Source organism: Marmota flaviventris, chromosome Y (assembly GCF_047511675.1).
Source record: "Marmota flaviventris isolate mMarFla1 chromosome Y, mMarFla1.hap1, whole genome shotgun sequence".
In the NCBI taxonomy this organism is placed as follows: Eukaryota; Metazoa; Chordata; class Mammalia; order Rodentia; family Sciuridae; genus Marmota; species Marmota flaviventris.
In genome coordinates, this window is record NC_092519.1 from 15,900,338 (window position 1) to 15,920,810 (window position 20,473).

A 20,473-nucleotide genomic window follows, 5' to 3' on the forward strand; every position below is an offset into this window, starting at 1 on the left:
AGGAAGCAGCCCTGGACCTCGGGCTGCAGCCGCAGAGCTAAGAGCCGTCGGGGTCTGTGCTCTATAAACCGTCTGGCCTCAGGGCTTTTGTTATAGTCTCCCCCAGTCTCTCATTCATTCTCTCTCTCTCTCTCTCTCTCTCTCTCTCTCTCTCTCTCTCTCTTCTTTCTGTTTCTGTAACTTGTCAATCTATGCGACTTATTTCGATTCCTTTCTTTTTGCCTCTTGACACCAACATATCGCTCCCTGCACGGTTCACTTTCAAAAGTGAGATGGTCCTTCTCATCCATTTATTAGTCAAACACCTTTGCGTTTCTTGTAATGTTAGTTAGTTGTTAAATCAAAACTTATTTCTCCGCGTCCATCTCCTGTTTTCCGGGATTCATGATAAACCTATTAAAGCCACCCAGTTTTGCTTCTAGAAATATATTTTCCTGCCTGTGCTCAGACACACACAGTTTGACCTAATTTTAAGTGGTAGTGTCTCTCTTTGTTCTTGCTCCGATTTCCTTAACAGAACACACATGTGCATGCACACACAGACACACACACACACACAAACACACACACTACTATTTGTTTTTCCCTATTGTTTTCTAAGTACATTTGTGCATATTTAGAAAACTTCTTTCTGTGCATATTCATTTCCTTCAACTTGCACACTATGTAGAATATATCTGTGGATTTATTGCATAATGTGGCAATTTTGTGCCATTCCCTAAACAGGTCAAATAATGTGCAAGCCTGTGACCCCTCTTTCTCCAACCCCAACCCTTCTACCTCTGGCCTGTTATCTATTTATTTTTCTTTTGTCTATTTTTTTAGGGTGTTACTGGGGATTGAACCCATAGGTGCTTAACCTCTTAGCCACATCCCCAGGCCATTTTGTATATTTTACTTAGAAAAAGGGTCTTGCTAAGTTGCTTAGTGCCTTGCTCAGTTTCTGAGGCTGGCCTCCACCTTGCTATCCTCATGCCTCAGCCTCCCAAGCCTCTAGGATTGCAGGTTTACACCTCTGTGCCCAGCCTCTAGCCATTTTTAATTTTTTTATAAAAAGTTATTAACTTATTGATAGCTGTTAGTCTTCACATCTTTTTACCATTCTTCTCAGATTATTTGCATACGTGCCTGTGTATTTTGTCCAAGAAGATTTTCAGAGTAAAACCTCCATTTGGTGAAATGAGACCCTCAGTGTAACTGATTTTTTCCTTTTTTCTGCCTCCTCAATTTCATAAACATTGAGCCAAGTGTAAAGATGAAGTTCAGGGTCGTTTCTCCCCAAGCTTTAGACACATTGCTCCTATCTCTACTAGTATCCTGTGCAGCTCTTGCAAAGTTTGGTGTCAATCTTACCCTTTGTTTTTTTGCTTGTTGTTTGTTATCACATTTGTTTTCTCTTTCGGTTGCTTTAAAGTGCTGGGATTTGAATTCAGGGCATTCTGTCTATATGACTCCTATTCAATACTGGTTCTTCCACTCTTTTTTCCCCCCAAGAAGACTTGTACAATTTTTCTGTCTTTCATGTTTTAAAATTTCACATTTATGAGTCTTTTAAGGGCACTGGATAAGCTTATTCAATATTAGTTCTTTGCTCTTTTATCATTTCAAAGGCATCTTCCTGACCTCATTACCCTATGTCTCGTGGTCTAATTTGTTTTCTTCCTTTTGTTACCTGATGTTGCTACACCTGCCCTGGGGATCCATTATTCCAAGAAGTACATTTCTATTCCTTTATTCTTATAGAAATTGTAGGAAAGTTCTCTTATCTGGACTTTCAACCTGAAGGTCATCTCTCAAAATTTCCTTCAATTCCGTAATTCCTTAAATTCTGATGCATGATTAATCATTAATATCTTTGATTATTATTCATGTTATGACTATGACTTCCACAGTGACATTTTGACTTCTCCTGACACCTCCCTATTTGGAATAGATTTCCTTGAGGATAATGATTTTATCTCTTTCCATTTTTTTAACTGGTCTGTTCCAATAATTACATTTTATTCTGTCAGTTGATTTCTTGTTGCTCTGATACATAACTAATACCATGAGCTAAAAGGAAGACAGATTTATTCTGGCTCTTGGTTTCCGAGGTCCAGTCCCTGGTGGCCGACTCCATGGCTCTGGCCCAAGGGGAGCAGAACAAGATGGCGGCAGGGCCTGGAGGAGGAGAGCAGCTCAGGACAGGGCACCAGGGAGCAGAGAGAGCTCTGCTCACCAGGGACAGGACAGAGACCCCAAAGGCACAGCCCAGGGACCCCCTCCTCCAGCCACACCCCACCTGCTGCAGTCACCACCCAGTGAGTCCATCCAAGTGGATTAATCCACTATTCGTCTACACCTCTTGCAACCCACTCATTTCATCTCTAAGCTTTCTGCATCGTTTCTCACATGAACTTTCAGGGACACTTCCCTCAATTCCCAGGGATTCTTCAAACGGAGGCCAGGATGGGCGTGCCTATGGCCATGTTTCTCCAGGGAACTGGACACAGGTGGCCGTGACGCCACGGGGACCTCAGGGGTGAAGCCCCGGTGGAGGGGGTGAGGCCGTCTCAGCTGAGGTTGGGACACTGGAGTTTCAGGTGGAGGCAGAACAGCTGAGCGGCCAAGGTCACCCCGCGGGGGAGTGGCAAGGGGACCCAGGGCCCAGCTGCAAGACCCAGGCGGGAATGGCCGTCAGGTTGGCGCTGGGGGAAGCAGAGAGGGTGAGCAGCAGCCTCCTTCAGATGCCCTGGTCCCCTGGACGGGGGACTGAGTCCTGGATTGCACGGGGGATGCCGTCTTCTTGCTTTGGTTGCAATCAGATTTGCATTTCCTGACCTCCCGAGGCTGAAACAATGTATCTTCTTGGCTCTGAATGTACAATGCCCAGAGCGCAGGAGGAGAGATCCTTTAACAAAAGGAAACATTGTTAATAATTCAGCTGCCGCCTGGGTGCATGCACCAAATCAGAAATAAGAGAGATACCAACACCCAAATGCAGCAGTGCGAAACCCTGAAACCTGTACCGCACCGTTCATCCTAAGACCCCGAGGGAAACCACACCTGGTTGCCTCAGAGCCCACGGGCGCACCTCTGAATACGGCTAAATAACAGAACCCCCGGGGCAGGCGAGGGGGTGCACACCTGCCAATCATCTCCCCTGAATCTGCTGGATTTTGCAGGATGCACAAAACTGCTCATGGGAAATGGCATTGCAGGTCCCAGAGACAGAAGCAATGGAAAATTCTAGAAACCACGCATTTGTGAAGAGTGGCAGTCCGGACCTAGGAAGCGTGTTTTGCAAAACGTCAGCTGGACCAACGTGGAGAGTATTGTGCATCAGCAGCGGGATTGGCGGCCACCGCCATTCACCTGTCAATCATTCTCTAAGACAACCGATTGACGTGGACCTTCCTCCCGGATCCGATGTGATGTTCAGAGCACTTTTGCCAACAAGGGGTAGCAGGGTCCTAATGAAGCCAGGGAGCTGGGCACAGTGGGGCCCACCTGTCACTCCATTGGCTCGGGAGGCTGAGGCAGGAGGATCGTGAGGTCAAACCAGCCTCAGCTACTTAGCAGGGCTCTAAGCAACTCAGTGAAAATCTGTGAAAAAAAAGTTCCTCTTGAGCTATTTACTGCCTCCCAGTTCTTGGAGACTCCTGGGTGTGATCGTCCATCAACGTAAGCCAGCACCCTCAAAATGTTGGTCACTGAAAGGAACCTCAATTTCAGGGGCACCGTGGAAGGGTGAAAAGATCTTTGTCAATGACCAGGCGAGAGGCCCAGGGTTTTAGGTGTCGGCCAAGCTTCTTATTCTCACTGCATGACGCACATGAAAGCCATTTCGAAGGACGAGGACATGGAACTTCACCATGAGGAAAGTGACGGACTGGGACATAGGGTCGTGGATAAGAAAAAGAAATTTAAAATAGGAATCAGTGATAACTTATAGAGAATCGTGAGTGTAGACAATTTCACATAAATCACACTCATATACACATGTGGTTTAAATAGCTAAGGAATGGGCATCTATCACCCAGTGACTAGATCAATAAAATGTGGTTCCATATGGAATACTACTGAGCCGTAAAAAAGAATGCAACAGAAGAGTGAATGCGGATAATAATAATCTTTTGTCCATTTCAAAAAAAAAAAAAAAAAAAAAACTACCAGAAAGGGTTTCTCTTTGCTCTTTTTTTCTTTGGTAAAAGGGCAAACTCAGGTGACAAACAGATATGTCTAGACATTTTTGTGCCATTTTCAAAAACAGCTTGGCCCCGTTCGAAGACAGTTTGAGGCAGCCCAAGAATACAACACCCAGTACCTTTCATTTCCCCCCAAATAACTGAGAATATGGGGGCTCAAGTTGAGCACCCGTCTGACTTCGTGATTTCTTGCAGATGAAGTAGGAGAGAGAGAGAGAGAGAGAGAGAGAGAGAGAGAGAGAGAGAGAGATACAGAGGCATTTGCTGGTGAGATGTTTATTTCTGGAAATAGAAAACCATTTTCTTTCTTTTCTCTCTTCTTATGAAGCCCAGTTTTGGGGTTGGTGACCAAAGAGAAACACAGGATCTCTCTCTCTCTCTCTCTCTCTCTCTCTCTCTCTCATTCATTTCCAGTGCAGCCAAGGGAGGCCGGTGCGTGTCCTAACATTTAGCGTCCAGGAAGAGCACTGAACAATTTTGTCTAGAATCTCTATTTTAAGCTCCTCCTCACCTTGACGCTCAGCTTGGGTAACCTTGAGACTTCTGATGGGCGGAAAATGAGACTGGGTTGTGCGGCTGTTCTACGAAAAAAGAAAAAAAAAAATGCAACAGAGGCGTAGATTTGAACAAGAACCTCTTTTAAATGTGGCTTGTTCAACGGGCATTTCTTACATTCCCCAAAGTCTTGGCTCAGTTGTCCCTCTTCAAACGCGGTGACTGGACCTTGAGCTAAAGAGAATGTAAATATGAACATATTATCAACATTCTATATATTTATTCTATATATATATATTCAATATTCAATCTACATATTCTATATATATATATATATATATATATATATATATATATATATATATATATATATATATATTTTAAATGAGCACCTAGTAATTGCACCCAGGTATGGGGTGCAGTGGGATAATTTGATACATCTGTGCTATGAGCATTGATCTATTTACGCCCAAGTCCTTAGTAAATTTTCCTGCACATGATGATCACAACTCGAGTTTTATGCGGTTTTGCAAAAGGTGAAGTACTTTGATACCCATCACCTCATTCAAAGTCACGCATTAAAGGAGCTTTGCTAACCTCATCTGCTTTTCTTGGGGGGCTTGGGTAGATACCGGGGATTGAACTCAGGGCACTCGACCCCGGAGCCCCCTCCCCAGCCCTATTTTACATTTTATTTAGAGACAGGGTCTCCCGGAGTTGCGTCGGGCCTCGCTTTGGCTGAGGCTGGCTTTGAACTCATGATCCTCCTGCCTCAGCCTCCTGAGCCACTGGGATAACAAGAGAACAATGTGTTTGGAATAAGCCCCTGTTAAAGGATTTATGAGCATCATGTAATATTCATGAAACAATGTCTTGTAAGTCATCTTTTCTTGTGTGCATTTCACAATATCCTGCCTAGTATGAAGGTTCAAAAATATGACTGCCTTTTTTCTTTAAAAATAAAAAAGCATTCTTTTTAATTTCTTTTTTCTTTCTTTCTTTTTTTTTTTTTTTTTTTTTTTTGCAGTACTGGAGATTGAATCCAGCTGCATCCCCTGCTCTTTTTATATTTTATTTTTTGAGACATGTTCTTGCCAAGTAGCCTTGTCTCTCTAACTGGTCCATGCTGGGTTTGAACTCATGATCCTCCTGCCTCAGCCTCCCCGATCGCTGCAATTACTGGGGTGCAAATAAGTAAAAGGAGGAGATAAAAACCATGCACCAGTTATGTCTTCTGGGACACACCTAATTGGATGGTGAAAAAAATATGAACTCGGTTCAAATGACTTGCAAGATTCTAATTAAGAATACATTTAATGAGGGCAGGGGACCCTTCAAAAAATTCTCCAGTAAAAAATCCCCCTAAGTTATGCAGCAGTTTAAAAAAAAAAAAGTCCTTTTATTTTTGGTCTTGATCTTCAGGGTCGGTTTTTAACTGAACACTGAGACCCTGACTGCATAAAAAAATACAAATCACATTTCTGCAAAATCGTTTTGCAACCAGTAGCCTGAGATGCATCCTTCAGTCTATGGGGAGATACTCCATCACCCCAAACCTCCCCGTTTGCATAACCCGAAACTCCCCTTCCACCTAGTCCTGACGTCTGAGTTTCCAAACTTTGCCCGTTTTGCAAAGCTTTGCAGAGCGCGCGGGCCTACTGTGTGCAGGGAAATCAAAAAGCAACCGAACAGAAGCCTCTCTGGGGCTGGCCTGCAGGGGGCGCTGTGCTCTGCAAGGGCCCTATCCACAGAGGCACCGTCTAGAATGGCCCAGAGAGCAATAGGGCAGGCGGATAAGGTCAAGAGCCAAAAAATGATTTATCGCGTGAGGTTTTGCATGTCTGGAGGTGGAGCCCGAGATGACACAGCCTGGCCCTGTGCCCTGGAGCCCAGGGAAGGAGTCTGTGTTCATAGCACGTGTGTGTGTGTGTGTGTGTGTGTGTGTGTGTGTGTGTGTGTTGGAAAACCGACTTGGGAAGAAGAGAGGGCTTGCAATCCCACCCTTCTGGCTGGTTTCCATCCATAAGCATCAAAATATCTCTGATGGGGCTGGGAACAGGGGTGTACAACTGTCATCCCAGACGCTGTGGAGGCTGAGGCAGGAGGATCCCAAGTTTATAGCCAGCCTCAGCCAAAGGGAGGCCCTAAGGTCTGCAGGGATCCCCGTGTCGACAAACCCAGTCCTGAGTCTGCAGATAAGGACATGGGCATCTCAGCACAGTCCCTTCCTGTCTATCAGCGGCCCCCGGTGCTGACCCCACAGCTTCCTTTCCAAGAAGCTCTGGACCTGCAGCCCTGCCTGGCCTCCAGGCACAGTCTCCGCCACAGGCTCCGCCACCTTCCTCCCAAACCTCCTGTGACCTGCAGGGGAAATGCAGGTGGGAAGTCACGTCCCTGACGCATACCAGGTCCCAGGACCCAGGGGGACAAGGATCCTTCCTCCAACCCTAAAATCTGCAAGAACAGGTTCCACTGAGAACCAGGCAGCAGGGGCCAGGGTGACCCAGAGTGGCCATGGCCGTAGGGACTGGAGAGTCGGAGGTCACCCTGCTGTCCGTCAAAGTCAGGAGGGGACCTGGGCAGAGCTCTGGGAACTTCCCTGGGACCCCAATAGAACTGGAGGGCAGGAGGGGCACGCTGTCCCTGTCCTCTCTGAGAGGACCCCTCTGTCCCTCGAGAGTGTCCCCTTCCCCTTTCTATCCCTTTAATACACCCCTGCACAATTCTTTTTTTTTTTTTTTTTTAAGCATTGTGCAAAACATGTCCGTGATGACGCTGTGACATTGCAGGACACCTCCCTGCCCAGAAACACTAATGAGTAATTGCTCATTTAAACTATTTAAATAATTGCTCATTAAACCCTAATGAGTAATTGCTCATTTAAACTATTTAAATAATTGCTCATTAAACACTAATGAGTAATGGCTCCAGGTCCCAGCGTCCCCTGGAACCCCAGCTCATCTGCCCCAGAATGCGCCAGACACATCTGCTTCTGTGTGACCTTGTTTCCATGCTGACCTTGGCAGCTGTCTTGCTCCGGGGGAGTTCCTAACCCCCTCTGACCAGGAGAGTGAGGTTCCCTCGGGTGCAAAGAAAAAAAATCCCTGCAGGAAGACGAGGTGGGGCGTCCGTGTGCGCCTCCTGCTGGACAGAGGGTGATTTGCAGTTTTAGACACTCTTCGTCCAGCGGCTTCCTGGTCCTTGGTTTCTTCCATTTGGAAAAATCTCAGGCAGTGCACGCCTCTGAGTGACCGTCCGTGCAACTAATTAAACACGCAGGATGCTTTAGGGGGAAAAATTTTAAAAAGATGCGTGATTTTTGCTTCTGCCAAGGTGACTCTCCATCTTGCCGTGAAGTGACCTGAATACATCACGGGAGAGACACTTTTTTTTTTTTCCAGGTCGAATTGTTTTGCAGTGTTCAAGAAAATGGGGGAGGAGACAGGGTCGCTGATGGTCCTGCTGTGGAAGAGGCCAAATTTGCCTGGTTTGCATCTCCCAAGGGGGAGTTGGTCATGTGATGGTCTTTAGCAAAAATCTAAACTGTCACCTGAGAGAATCCTCCTTGTTTTAAATGTTAAGAGTGACCTTTCCTGATATCGGGGGGGACAGTTGGGGAGATGTGAACAGGAGTTGAGGGTTTGGAGTGTGATTAAAGCACCAGATTTTTTTGCATTTATCTGAAGTGATCTGTTCTGATTAGCTCTCCGTGACAGTGGACTGCACTTGGACACGTCCTACATAGATGGAGTGTCACTTCTCCTCCTTCTGGATGCACATCGTGTAGAATCACCCTGCTCCCGTGGTCATATATGCACCCAGGGTCACAATGTCCCATCCATTCTACTGTCCTCCCTACCCAGTACCCCTCCCCTCCCTTCACGCCCCTCTGCCTAATCCAAAGCACCTCTGTTCTTCCATAACCCCCTACCTTATTGTGAATTAGTATGCACACATCAGAGAACGCATTTGGCCTGGGTTCTTGGGGATTGGCTTATTTCACTTAGTATGGTAGTCTCCTGCAAATACCATAATGCCATTCTTCTTCATGGCTGAGTACTATTCCATCCTGTACGTGTACCACGTTTTCTGTATCCATTCATCTATCGAGGGACACCTAGGTGGGTTCCACAGCTTAGCTATTATGAATTGAGCTGCTATAAACATAGATGTGGCTGTGTCACTGTAGTGTGCTGATTTTCAGTCCTTTGGGTATAAACTGGGGGGTGGGATAGCTGGGTCACATGGTGGTTCCATTTCCAGTTTTCCGAGGAATCTCCAACCTGTTTTCCAGAGTGATCACACCAATTTTGCAGTCCCACCAGCAACGTACGAGTGAGCCTTGTCCCCACGTCCTCGCCAATATTTATTGTTACTTGTATTCATTGTCCCAATTGCCATTCTGACTTGGGTGAGACGAAATCTCCCTGTACTCTGAATCTGCATGTCTCTAACTCCCAGAGGTAACACCAAAAAAAAAAAAAAAAAAAAAAAGTAAATAACCCCGTCAATAACTGAACTAAGGATATGAGCAGACCCTTCACAGAAGAAATGCAATCAACAATACGTAAAAATAATAAAAAAAAAAAAAATGTTCAATACGCACAGGGCGCAGGTGCTTGCTGTGATTGACAGGCGGGTCTCCTCCCTGCAGGCTTCCTGAGCACGGGGGACCAGGCAGCCAAGGGCAACTACGGGCTCCTGGACCAGATCCAGGCCCTGCGGTGGATCGAGGAGAACGTGGGAGCCTTCGGAGGGGATCCCAAGAGAGTGACCATCTTCGGCTCCGGGGCCGGAGCTTCCTGCGTGAGCCTCCTGACCTTGTCTCACTACTCGGAAGGTAATATGAAGGTGACCCCCGGGGCGGGGAGGGCGGGGGGATCTGCAGGAGCACTTGGTCCAATGACTGTCCTCTGTCACTATCTAGGGGAGCCCTGTTTGCATATGTCAAAACTGTCCTATCCTCAGTCCCTTATGTAAAATGGCATTTATTATCCTTAAATAGTGACAAATACAAATTCACAGATCACCTTTTTTTCGGGAAGTTGCATACCAGGGATTGAACTCGGGGACCCTCGACCCCTGAGCCCCGTCCCCAGCCCGATTTTGCATTTTATTTAGAGACAGGGTCTCCCTGAGTTGCTGACGGCCTCGCTTTGGCGGAGGCTGGCTTTGAACTCACCATCCTCCTGCCTCAGCCTCTAGGGCTGCTGGGATCCCAAGTGTGCACCACCAGGTCCGGCTCTCGTAGCATTTTTAACTTCTCGTTTTAACTTATAAATGCCTCGAATAGGTCAAATAATGACACATGATTTTCCTCCAGGGCTCTCGAACACGTCGCTCTTGAGCGGCAAACACTCGAGTCAGTGCAGTCCACCGCAGTGTGCATTTCTGACAGAAAGGGGTCCCCAGGTGCCTTTGAGTGACACATTAGGCAGCTTCACGCCCCAATCCCATGTTATCTCCGCGCAGTCGTCCAACCTTTCCAACCTCATCCTCCTGACAGCCATCATATCCCCGCACTCTTTGATGGCTTCCTTGTCCTTCAAAACCGACAGGGCATGCACCTCCGCACCTGGTCACAGCTCCGTCCCTCCCGCTGCACGGAGAGCTGAGCGCACCTAGAATTCTGCTCCTGCAACTGCCCAGGCCTTTCCAAATTTGCCTCGGAGTCAGGCATTTTTTTTATTTCTGATGGGACAAAACAAACCTCACAAAACTCAGTTTTGCATGGAAACGAGTGGATCAATTTTTTTTTTTTTTTTTTAAAGATAGTTGGAGACCCATTGAAGATTTCTGCAAGCGTAGCTCATTTATTTATTCCATGAGAAATATAAAAGCCTAATATCTTTCAACCAAAGACAGGAACACACATGCTCCCCTGAATTCTCGCTCTGAATCAGATTCCAGTGTCTTCATTATTATCATTTTATTTTTATTTTTATTATTTTTAATTTTTTTCTCCGGCGCAGTCCTGAAGTCCTGCTTGTGAGCAATGCAAGCTCTTTGGACCTCATGCGTGGGCAGAGCATGCGTTTGGGGGGGAAGGCAGATACCAGGGAGCGTCTTTACGCACGTGCATGAAGCCAAATCTGCAAAAAAAATAAATAAATGCATAAAAATAAAATAGAATCCATGAAATTGTGCAAAGATAAACTGCATTTTTCTCTCCCTTCTCTCTCTATATATTTTTTAATCTGGAGATATACCCGTGCAGAAAAGCCACGGCGCAGAGCTCTGTGGATGCATCGTGCGTCCTCACTCCGGTGCGCACGGGCTCCGCTGCGTGGTGCCGGGTGCAAACGTTTGCGAGCCCCCAGGGACAGTAGCAGCGTCCTCCGCCGCCGCCCCGAGAAAGGGGACCTCCCTCCCGCGCGCGCTCTCTCACTGGCTGGCGTCTCTGTGCTTGCCCCCGCAGGTCTGTTCCAAAAGGCCATCATCCAGAGCGGCACGGCGCTGTCCAGCTGGGCCGTCAACTACCAGCCGGCCAAGTACACGCGCCTCCTGGCCGACAAGGTGGGCTGCAACATGCTGGACACGACGGACCTGGTGGAGTGCCTGCGCAACAAGAACCACAAGGAGCTCATCCAGCAGGCCATCACGCCGGCCACCTACCACATCGCCTTCGGCCCCGTCATCGACGGCGACGTGATCCCGGACGACCCCCAGATCCTCATGGAGCAGGGCGAGTTCCTCAACTACGACATCATGCTGGGCGTCAACCAGGGCGAGGGCCTCAAGTTCGTGGACGGCATCGTGGACAACGAGGACGGGGTGACCCCCAACGACTTCGACTTCTCCGTGTCCAACTTCGTCGACAACCTGTACGGCTACCCCGAGGGCAAGGACACGCTGCGCGAGACCATCAAGTTCATGTACACCGACTGGGCCGACAAGGAGAACCCCGAGACGCGCAGGAAGACCCTGGTGGCCCTCTTCACCGACCACCAGTGGGTGGCCCCCGCCGTGGCCACCGCCGACCTGCACGCCCAGTACGGCTCGCCCACCTACTTCTACGCCTTCTACCACCACTGCCAGAGCGAGATGAAGCCCAGCTGGGCCGACTCGGCCCACGGCGACGAGGTCCCCTACGTCTTCGGGATCCCCATGATCGGGCCCACGGAGCTCTTCAGCTGCAACTTCTCCAAGAACGACGTCATGCTGAGCGCCGTGGTCATGACCTACTGGACCAACTTTGCCAAAACCGGGTAGGTGCCGCCTCCTCCTCCTCCTCCTCGGCTGGACTCCTTCTCACACCTGTACCCCCAAATCATTTCCTTGACTTGTGCAATATGGTCCCAGCGCGGTAGTACACGCCTGTCATCCTCCCGGAGGCTGAGGGAGGAGGATTGCAAATGGGAGGCCACGGCCTCAACCACTTAGCGAGGCCCTGAGCCACTTACCAGACTCTATCCCAAAGTGAAAATTTAAAAGGGCTGGGGGTGTGGCTCGGTGGTTAAGCACCCCTGGATTCAACCAATCTCTGGCACTATATCTATGTATCTATTTATTTATATTTTACATTTTTTTCTCATATCGGTATATTTACATAATTCTCTATATATTCTACCTGAGAGTGCTTGGTGCTTATTGAAAAGTCCTCCAATTTGTGCTCGCTGGTGCAGGATTGGCAGATTTTTGATTATTGATTTCTGAGCTGACGGCAGAATTTCAAACCTAGCCCTGACCTGATCTCTTTTGTTAAATAAAAGGATTCTTTGAAACGTGTCGGTCACGTTGGCAACTGACCTTACCGATATTTTAGAATCTTGTTTTCAAGGTGGAGTGAGATACTTTAAACCCAGGAACGAAGTAAACCTCGTGATAATTACAAAGGTGTATCAACATAGGTTTTCTGTATCTTTATGTATTGAGTAGACATATGTGACTGTATGTGATTTAGATGTCTGTTGTGTATACATGTGGGTGCCTATATATGCCTATATAAACATATGTAGATGTGTGTGTGCATAGACACAAACTCACAAACACACACACACACAAATTTATATATCCATCTCTCTTATAGAAAGTTCATTGCAGGAAGCCCCCCCACAATGAGCAGATTCTGAAGACCCGCCCCCCCCCCCAAGTCCCTTTTATAAAATGCCACAATATCGACATGCAACCTGTCCACATTGTCTGATGCCCTTTAAATATTTTCTGGATGACAGATATAACTACGGAAAATTCTGCAAACACCCAGGTTCTCTTTTTAAATATTTATTTTTTGGTTGTAGTTGGACACAGTATCTTTATTTTATTTACTTATTTTTATGTGGTGCTGAGGATCGAACCCAGGGCCTCTCACGTGCGAGGCGGGCGCTCTACCTCTGAGCCACGATCCCAGCCCCAAAACACAGGTTTTCTTCCAAATTATTTTTACTCGTGATTGCTTGAATCCGTGGATATAGAAATCATGGACGGCCACCAAGATTTTTCCATGTCCTAAATATATAGATAGACGATAATAGATAATAAATAGACATGCACTTGTACTTTATTATATTCAGTATGTATCTTTTTAACACTATAGATGCAATTTTATATTTTTATGCATAGAATATCTACTCAAATTTTTATTTATAAATATATACTGAACTGCCTACAAGAATAGGTAGAGATGTAGATATACTTTGGTATAGGTAGTACATCTTTTTTATTTTATTTTTTTGGATACCACGGATTGAACGCAAACTCAGAGCACTTTACCCTGAGCCACCTCCCCAGCCCTATTTTGTGTTTTATTTAGAGACAGGGCCTCACTGAGTTGCTTAAGGCCTCCCTAAGTTGTTGAGGCTGGCCTCCAACTTGCTATCCTCCGGACTCAGCCTCCCCAGCCTCTTGGATTACAGGCCTATGCCACCCTGCGCAGTTTCATACATTATTTACTTTGTACCAAAAAGTCCTATCTTAATCCTCATTAAAAGAGCCTACTTCTTGTCTCTTACACGTTTCAAAAAATCACCTTTGTGTGCTTTCCCTAAAGGCAAAGTCAGAGTCATTTATCATATGTTTAATTGACCCAGTGAAGAAGAATGAAACCCAAATAAAGCCATTAAATTCTCATTAGCTGTCCCTGCTGCTGATATGTCTGAGGATGAGGTTGGTGCTTTCACTATTTAAAAAAAAAACAAAACAAAAAAAAAAACAAAAAAAAAAAACATTATAATAAAGAGGAAGAAAGGAAAGATGCATGCCAGAGAAGTTGGAAGGACACTTCATTTCTTGTGTGCAAAGAAATGAAGGAGGGAAGGCTTCTTAAACTGTTGGGCACACACCTGTGATCCCAGCTGCTTGGGAGGCTGAGGCAGGAGGATCGAGAGTTCAAAGCCAGCCTCCGCCAAAGCGAGGCCCTGAGCAACTCAGGGAGACCCTGTCTCTCAATAAAATGCAAAATAGGGCTGGGGATGGGGCTCAGGGGTCGAGGGCCCCTGAGTGCAATCCCCAGTCCCCCACTCCAAAAATAATAATAATAATAATAAAATATATGACACAGTTGGTGCTTCTAGCAGAAGTGAGAAATGAGATGAAGCTATAAATCTAAAAACACTGGTTGGGACCAAAATGACCATAGCCAATCCTACATTTTTTTCCCTTTTAATTAATTAATTTTTAAAATCAGAGACAGGGCTTCGCTAATTTGCTGAGGCCGGCCTCCAACTTGCAATCCTCCTGCCTCAGCCTTCCAAGTCGTGGGGACGACAGGCGTGCACCCCTGCACCCGGTTTGCTCCTTTTTTTTTTTTTTATACCGAATCACATAGTAGGTCCTCAGACCTGTGGTAGACCACCTGCCTGGCATGCCCAAAGCCCCTGGGGTCCATCCTCAGAACAAAATAAAGGGGTAGGCGATGAGGTGTGGACCCCAGCAAACTACACACCCCCCTCCCTCATGAAAGACTTTAAGTGCTTTTGCAATTCGAGAATGGGAAGATCTTTCTAGAATGGCCACCCAAAGCCACAGACCCATGCATCTCTTTGGAGGGGGTCAGCTGCCATCTGCCTGTGGGGATTCTTTTGGGGTCCAGGAGGTATTTCAGGCTGAGCCGACATCGCCCCCTGGTGTCCGGGAGGAGTTACTGAGCCACCTGGTGGAGGACAGCTGCTGCATGGATCTTATTTAAAGGGCCAGCATAGCCTCCTGCCCAGCTGAGCTGAGAGGAGGCCAGGCTCATGTATGGACCCCAGACCACAGCGTCCCTCTCTGACCGCGGAAATGCTCTGGATGTTTGCTGTCGAGATTGCATCTGGGCTCCATGGGTCTGATCTTTTGATTTTTTTTTTTTTTTTCCTCTTGGAAATTAAAGCGTTTTGGATGCAGAAGGAGAAATTGGGAAATATGAGCCCCTGGTTCTCCACTGGCCCTAATGCCGTCTCTGGAGCGTCTGAGCGGGGACATGGCCCCGGGTTTGCTCAGCTCCGAGAGTTGATGGCGGTTTCACAGACCCTGCCTGTGCCTCTCGGAGACCTTTAATAGCTAGATGGTGTCGGGCTGAAGCCGGCTTATCTGGGCTTTGCAAATCCTCTGGCCTATTCTTTGAGAACGAAATAAATGTGTTTTTCTTTACCTTTGAAACATGCACTGAGTTCCTCTCCGCAGAGCCCGCGAGCCCCACAGACAGAGCACTGTTTGTCCTGGTGGCTCGGCGCTTCATAAAAGCTCTCTATCTAATAGACGCCGGGCGGCAAACTCACACCGAGGGGGGGGGGGGGGAAGAGGAGGCATCTTTACCCCTTTTCATGTCTTGGGGCAACAATAAAAAAGAGAGGCCCAGCCTTTTCCTGGCAGATCCCAATTTAATAGAAAAAGACTTGAAATTCATTTTGCAAGATACATAAAAGACACATGAGGTGTCACATCGAAGCAGACATCTTCCCAAAAAAACATGCAGAAAGAAAAATATAATGGATCCGAACTGGCTGATTTTTCAAACATGTAAATGTTGCTAAGTAGGTAAGAAAATTCATGATATATGGAGATAGAGATATATATGTTTGCATATATGCATACAAATATGCATAGACACACATATGCACTGTATACAGCTGGTGTTTAGTAAACAGGATATAGTGTGTTTTATTCGACTTTTCTGTTGCTGTGACCAAAATACACAATAAGAACAATTTAAAGTTTTCTTGGAGTTCATGGTATCAGATGTCTCAGTCCATACACAACTGGTTCCATGGCTCTGGCCCAAGGGGAGGCAGAACAAGATGGCGGCAGGGCCTGGAGGAGGAGAGCAGCTCAGGACAGGGCACCAAGGAGCAGAGAGAGCTCTGCTCACCAGGGACAGGACAGAGACCCCAAAGGCACAGCCCAGGGACCCCCTCCTCCAGCCACACTCCACCTGCCTACAGTCACCACCCACTTAATCCACATCAGTGAATTAATCCACTATTTAGATCAAGGTTATCATAGTGCAAATATTTCACCTATGAACATTTTTTTCGTTGTCTGACACATGAGCATTGGAGGACACCTCATATCCAAACCTGAACATTGTGGTACACTATATAAAGGTATATTGTATGCCACTTAGAGTATACAGGTGGCATACACTGTGGTACAGAGCATACAGTATGCAATATTCTTGTGTACACTGTATACAGTAAACACAGGATAGAGTCTGGTCTACAATAAGGTGGCCCGAGAGCCTTCCTTCCCTGGCCATCGCTCACACATTCCAATAATCGTATTGGAAGATGATCAATAATATTTCTTGAATTCTCCATTGTGACAAGAGTCTCATTGCTATTCTTCACCTTCATCTGTCACCTCCAAGGGTGATCATTGTGCCCACAGTGTGGGAGACTGATGGAGGGCCAGGTGGGGTCAAAAACTTGCTCACGGTGTGCAGGGCTCTAGAAAACACGAAAACTGTTTCCTGGTCATTTCCTGACTCCGTCCTCAACGGGTGTCCCATACTATCATGGTCCCCTTTCAAACAGAAACAGCAACATGGTGCCTGTCTGTGTCCGAGCCGTTTATGGAATAGCAATGCACTTTTTTTATTTGATGTTCCGTGCTAAAATCCCAGCATCTGTCCAAGGACTTCAATGTCCCTTCTTGATTGAGATAGAGAGTGCTCACTGGGTCAGCCAGAGTAGCCTCGGAAATCCAGAATCCTCTCCGTCCCTCCTGTCCACATCGGGGGATAGTTTTTATGCATTTATTTAATTATTTTTTTAAGGTGGTATCTCCAGTGTTCCCTGGAGATGTTTAGCGCCATTCCTGACCTATACCCCATGGAGCAACACACTCCAAAAAAAAATATTTCCAAGCGCTGTCTGTTGTCCCTATGGGACAAATGACCTCTGGTTTGAGATGGACCATTCAAATAGATTTGAAATACCAAATTCGCCTTGAGGCATGGAATTGTCCACTTCCTTCACTGAAAGAAATTGCATGCATTGCAAAAGCAGGGAAATTGTGGGGGACAATTATCCTTCAAGAGGGACTTACCTTTGGTTTCAAAATGGTAGACGCACCTTGGATGGAAGCAGAAGGGTGCCTGGGTTGAGCTCGGCGATAATCGCGGGCCATGACCCTGTCACGGATCCCCACGTGGGGGGTCGTGCAGAGATCTCCGTGCACTTGAGGGTGACCTCCTTTCGCTAACCCCTGCTCCTCTCTCCCCAGGGATCCGAACCAGCCCGTGCCCCAGGACACCAAGTTCATCCACACGAAGCCCAACCGCTTCGAGGAGGTGGCCTGGTCCAAGTACAACCCCAAGGACCAGCTGTACCTGCACATCGGCCTCAAGCCCCGGGTGAGGGATCATTACCGGGCCACCAAGGTGGCCTTCTGGCTGGAGCTGGTCCCCCACTTGCACAACTTGAACGAGATCTTCCAGTACGTGTCCACCACCACCAAAGTCCCTCCCCCGGACATGACCTCGTTCCCCTACGGCACCCGCAGGTCCCCGGCCAAGATCTGGCCCACCACCAAGCGCCCGGCCATCACGCCGGCCAACAGCCCCAAGCACAGCAAGGACTCGCACAAGACGGGGCCCGAGGACACCACGGTCCTCATCGAGACCAAGCGCGACTACTCCACCGAGCTGAGCGTCACCATCGCCGTGGGGGCCTCGCTGCTCTTCCTCAACATCCTGGCCTTCGCCGCCCTCTACTACAAGAAGGACAAGAGGCGGCACGAGACGCACCGGCGGCCCAGCCCGCAGCGCAACACCACCAACGACATCGCGCACATCCAGAACGAGGAGATCCTGTCGCTGCAGATGAAGCAGCTCGACCACGACCACGAGTGCGACTCCCTGCAGGCGCACGACACGCTGCGGCTCACCTGCCCGCCCGACTACACGCTCACCCTGCGCCGGTCCCCGGACGACATCCCACTCATGACGCCCAACACCATCACCATGATCCCCAACACGCTGACGGGCATGCAGCCGCTGCACACCTTCAACACCTTCAGCGGGGGGCAGAACAGTACCAACCTGCCCCACGGACACTCCACCACCCGCGTATAGCTGCGCGGTCCCCTCCCCCGCCCGCCCTCGGTCCTGTCCCCTGTCCCCTCCAGCCAGAGAGGGTCCCCCCCCCCCCGTCCCCGGGGAGAAACAGAACCCAGCGCCCCCATCTCCCACCCAGGACAGGTTGGCATCCCGCAGGACTGAGGAGCGAAAAGGAAAAAAAAAAAAAAAAAAAACAGAAAAAATAAAATAAAATCAAGGGTCTTCGAGGTGACCCTGCAGACGCTGGCTCCTGGAATCTACCTGTCCCCTCCCCGCCCCTCTGCACCCCCCCAATCCACTTCTGACCCTGTGAAATGTGAAAAAGCATCCATTTCCGTGACCACACTGCTTTAAAGATTCCCGCCATGCCCAGGGGACGCTTGGGTGGCCCCAAGGACCTCCGAGGACCCCAACGTGACAAAAGGCAGTTGAGGTTTCTGGAACTCAGCCAAGGATATCGGATTTTTTTTTTTTTTTAAATCACAGTTGGGGGAAAAAAAAAATAAAACAAAAAACGCATCCATCAATAATGTCCTTTATGTGCCACACAAGGGGACGGCGGAACCTCGGCCAAGGAAGTCCCCCCTGGGGTCCTCGGTCACCCCTTGGCACCGTCTCATGGAGAGACAGAGAGAGAGAGAAGGGAGAGGAGGATTTTATTATTGAAATAAAAAGACTTCACTATGCAGGAGAATCCGTATAGTTCTGCGCAAAGCGACCGTTTTGCCCGCTGGAACTATATTTAAGAAACTTTGTACAAATCAAAAAAAAAAAAAAAAAGTGTATATAGCTGTGAGTTTAAAACACACACAAAACCAGAGGGGGGTGGTGGAGAGAAAAAAAAAAAAGATTTAAAAACGAAAAAAAAAAAAAAAAAGCTTTTATCGGTGTTTTTAGTTGGAAAGAGCTTTTAGCAAAAACCGTGGTTTTCATCGTGCTCTGAATGTATATAAATATATAAATATATATATATACATTAGTCATTCCACCTGTTTCCTTCCCTGCAAAAAAAAAAAAAAAAAATCAAACAACAACAAAAAAATGGCTTTTGTTCTTGATTACTTGAGGTACACAAAGACGTGGGATTTTTGATGTTTTTGTTGGTCTGACTGGTTTCGTTGGTGAAGAGGGTGGTGGTGTCTTTCAAGAGACCCTGGGCCGTCCGTCCAGGGTGGGGAGGGCCCGTTGCATGTCCACTCCTGGGTTGCAGAAGTGCATGCCGGGGGCGTCGGTGGCAGACCCTGGTTTGGGGGAATTTTTCTTTTTTCTGGGCACGGGTCTCGGTGCAGGCTCAATGCACACCCAGCCACAGCGGGGACGTGGGAGAATACAAGTGTCCTTGTGTCCTCCGGGGCCCCTTTGAATCTGTTTAGGAAGATGTGCTTCCCACCCCCGGTCCCTGCCAAAAAATCAAAGAAAGCCCTCTTGGTGGGGCCTGCCCGGGGCGGTCAATACCGCACTGTTCAGCTGGGCAGCTGCAGGGCCATCTTCCCAGGAGAGGACCTGCTCAGCCTTGCTAATCGGGTGGCAGGAGGACACGTGTGTTTCTCTTGGACTCAGCGGTGAGCCTTTATTTATGAGCAAGCCAGTTTTTTTTAATCATTTTTTTAAGTCCCTTTTAATGTCCCTTTAAGGGATATTTTTTCGAGTGTCTCAAGATGGAAGGATAGAGTAGGAAAGGTCCCTTTGTCTTTTGGTCTTAGAGGAAAACAAAAATTCATACACCCACCAAGAAACAGTAGCCAAAGATGTTGGAAGAAAACCTACCTGGGCACCGCTGGGGTTAATTCCAGAAATGCAATCTCTGATTTTAGCATTGAGGTGGACACTCTGCCTTTAGCACCTGGCCACCTTGCAATAACAACCTTCAACTCCCCAAATCCCTGCACCGAAATCCCCGCCGTAGTGGTGTGTCCCAGCATTGAATCTGTACCTAAAAGGGAGCTCTTGGGGACACCTGCATCCCCACTATAGATCCCGATGCTGCTGTCTCCATCTGGATTTTGGAGAGCTCGGCTCTGTATATAAATATGTGAAATAGGATGACCCTCACCCCCGCACCGAGCACCTGCAAACCACATTCCCCTGTCCACAGTGAAATGTCCTGGATGAGATGTCCCCGCAATTTGTTATTATTATTATAATTTTTTTTTTTTTGGTTTTTTTGGAAAGCTGTGCTCAGGCCATTTCTGCAAGCTCTGTATTCGCCCCAGCTGGTCCTCCTAGCAGATGGGCTCCTGTCCACTGGCTCGGATGGTCAGCCTGGATGTGGGTTGAGTCTGTCGTAGCGTGCACCCCGGTGTCTGTCCGGTAC

At 47.7% G+C, this 20,473-nt stretch overlaps 1 protein-coding gene across 2 annotated transcripts in view; it reads left to right on the forward strand.

Annotated features, from left to right (window-relative positions):
• The window catches only part of LOC114106848 (neuroligin-4, X-linked), a 160,154-nt gene extending 141,889 nt beyond the window's left edge, over nt 1–18,265 (forward strand). For both annotated transcript variants that reach the window (XM_027954017.2, XM_027954016.2), the window contains 3 exons: nt 9,337–9,522; nt 11,101–11,890; nt 17,325–18,265. In XM_027954017.2, coding sequence (XP_027809818.2) covers nt 9,337–9,522; nt 11,101–11,890; nt 17,325–18,174 — 1,826 coding nt within the window. In that variant the 3' untranslated portion in view covers nt 18,175–18,265. The remainder of the gene's footprint in view (nt 1–9,336; nt 9,523–11,100; nt 11,891–17,324) is intronic.
• The last annotated feature ends 2,208 nt before the right edge of the window (nt 18,266–20,473 follow it).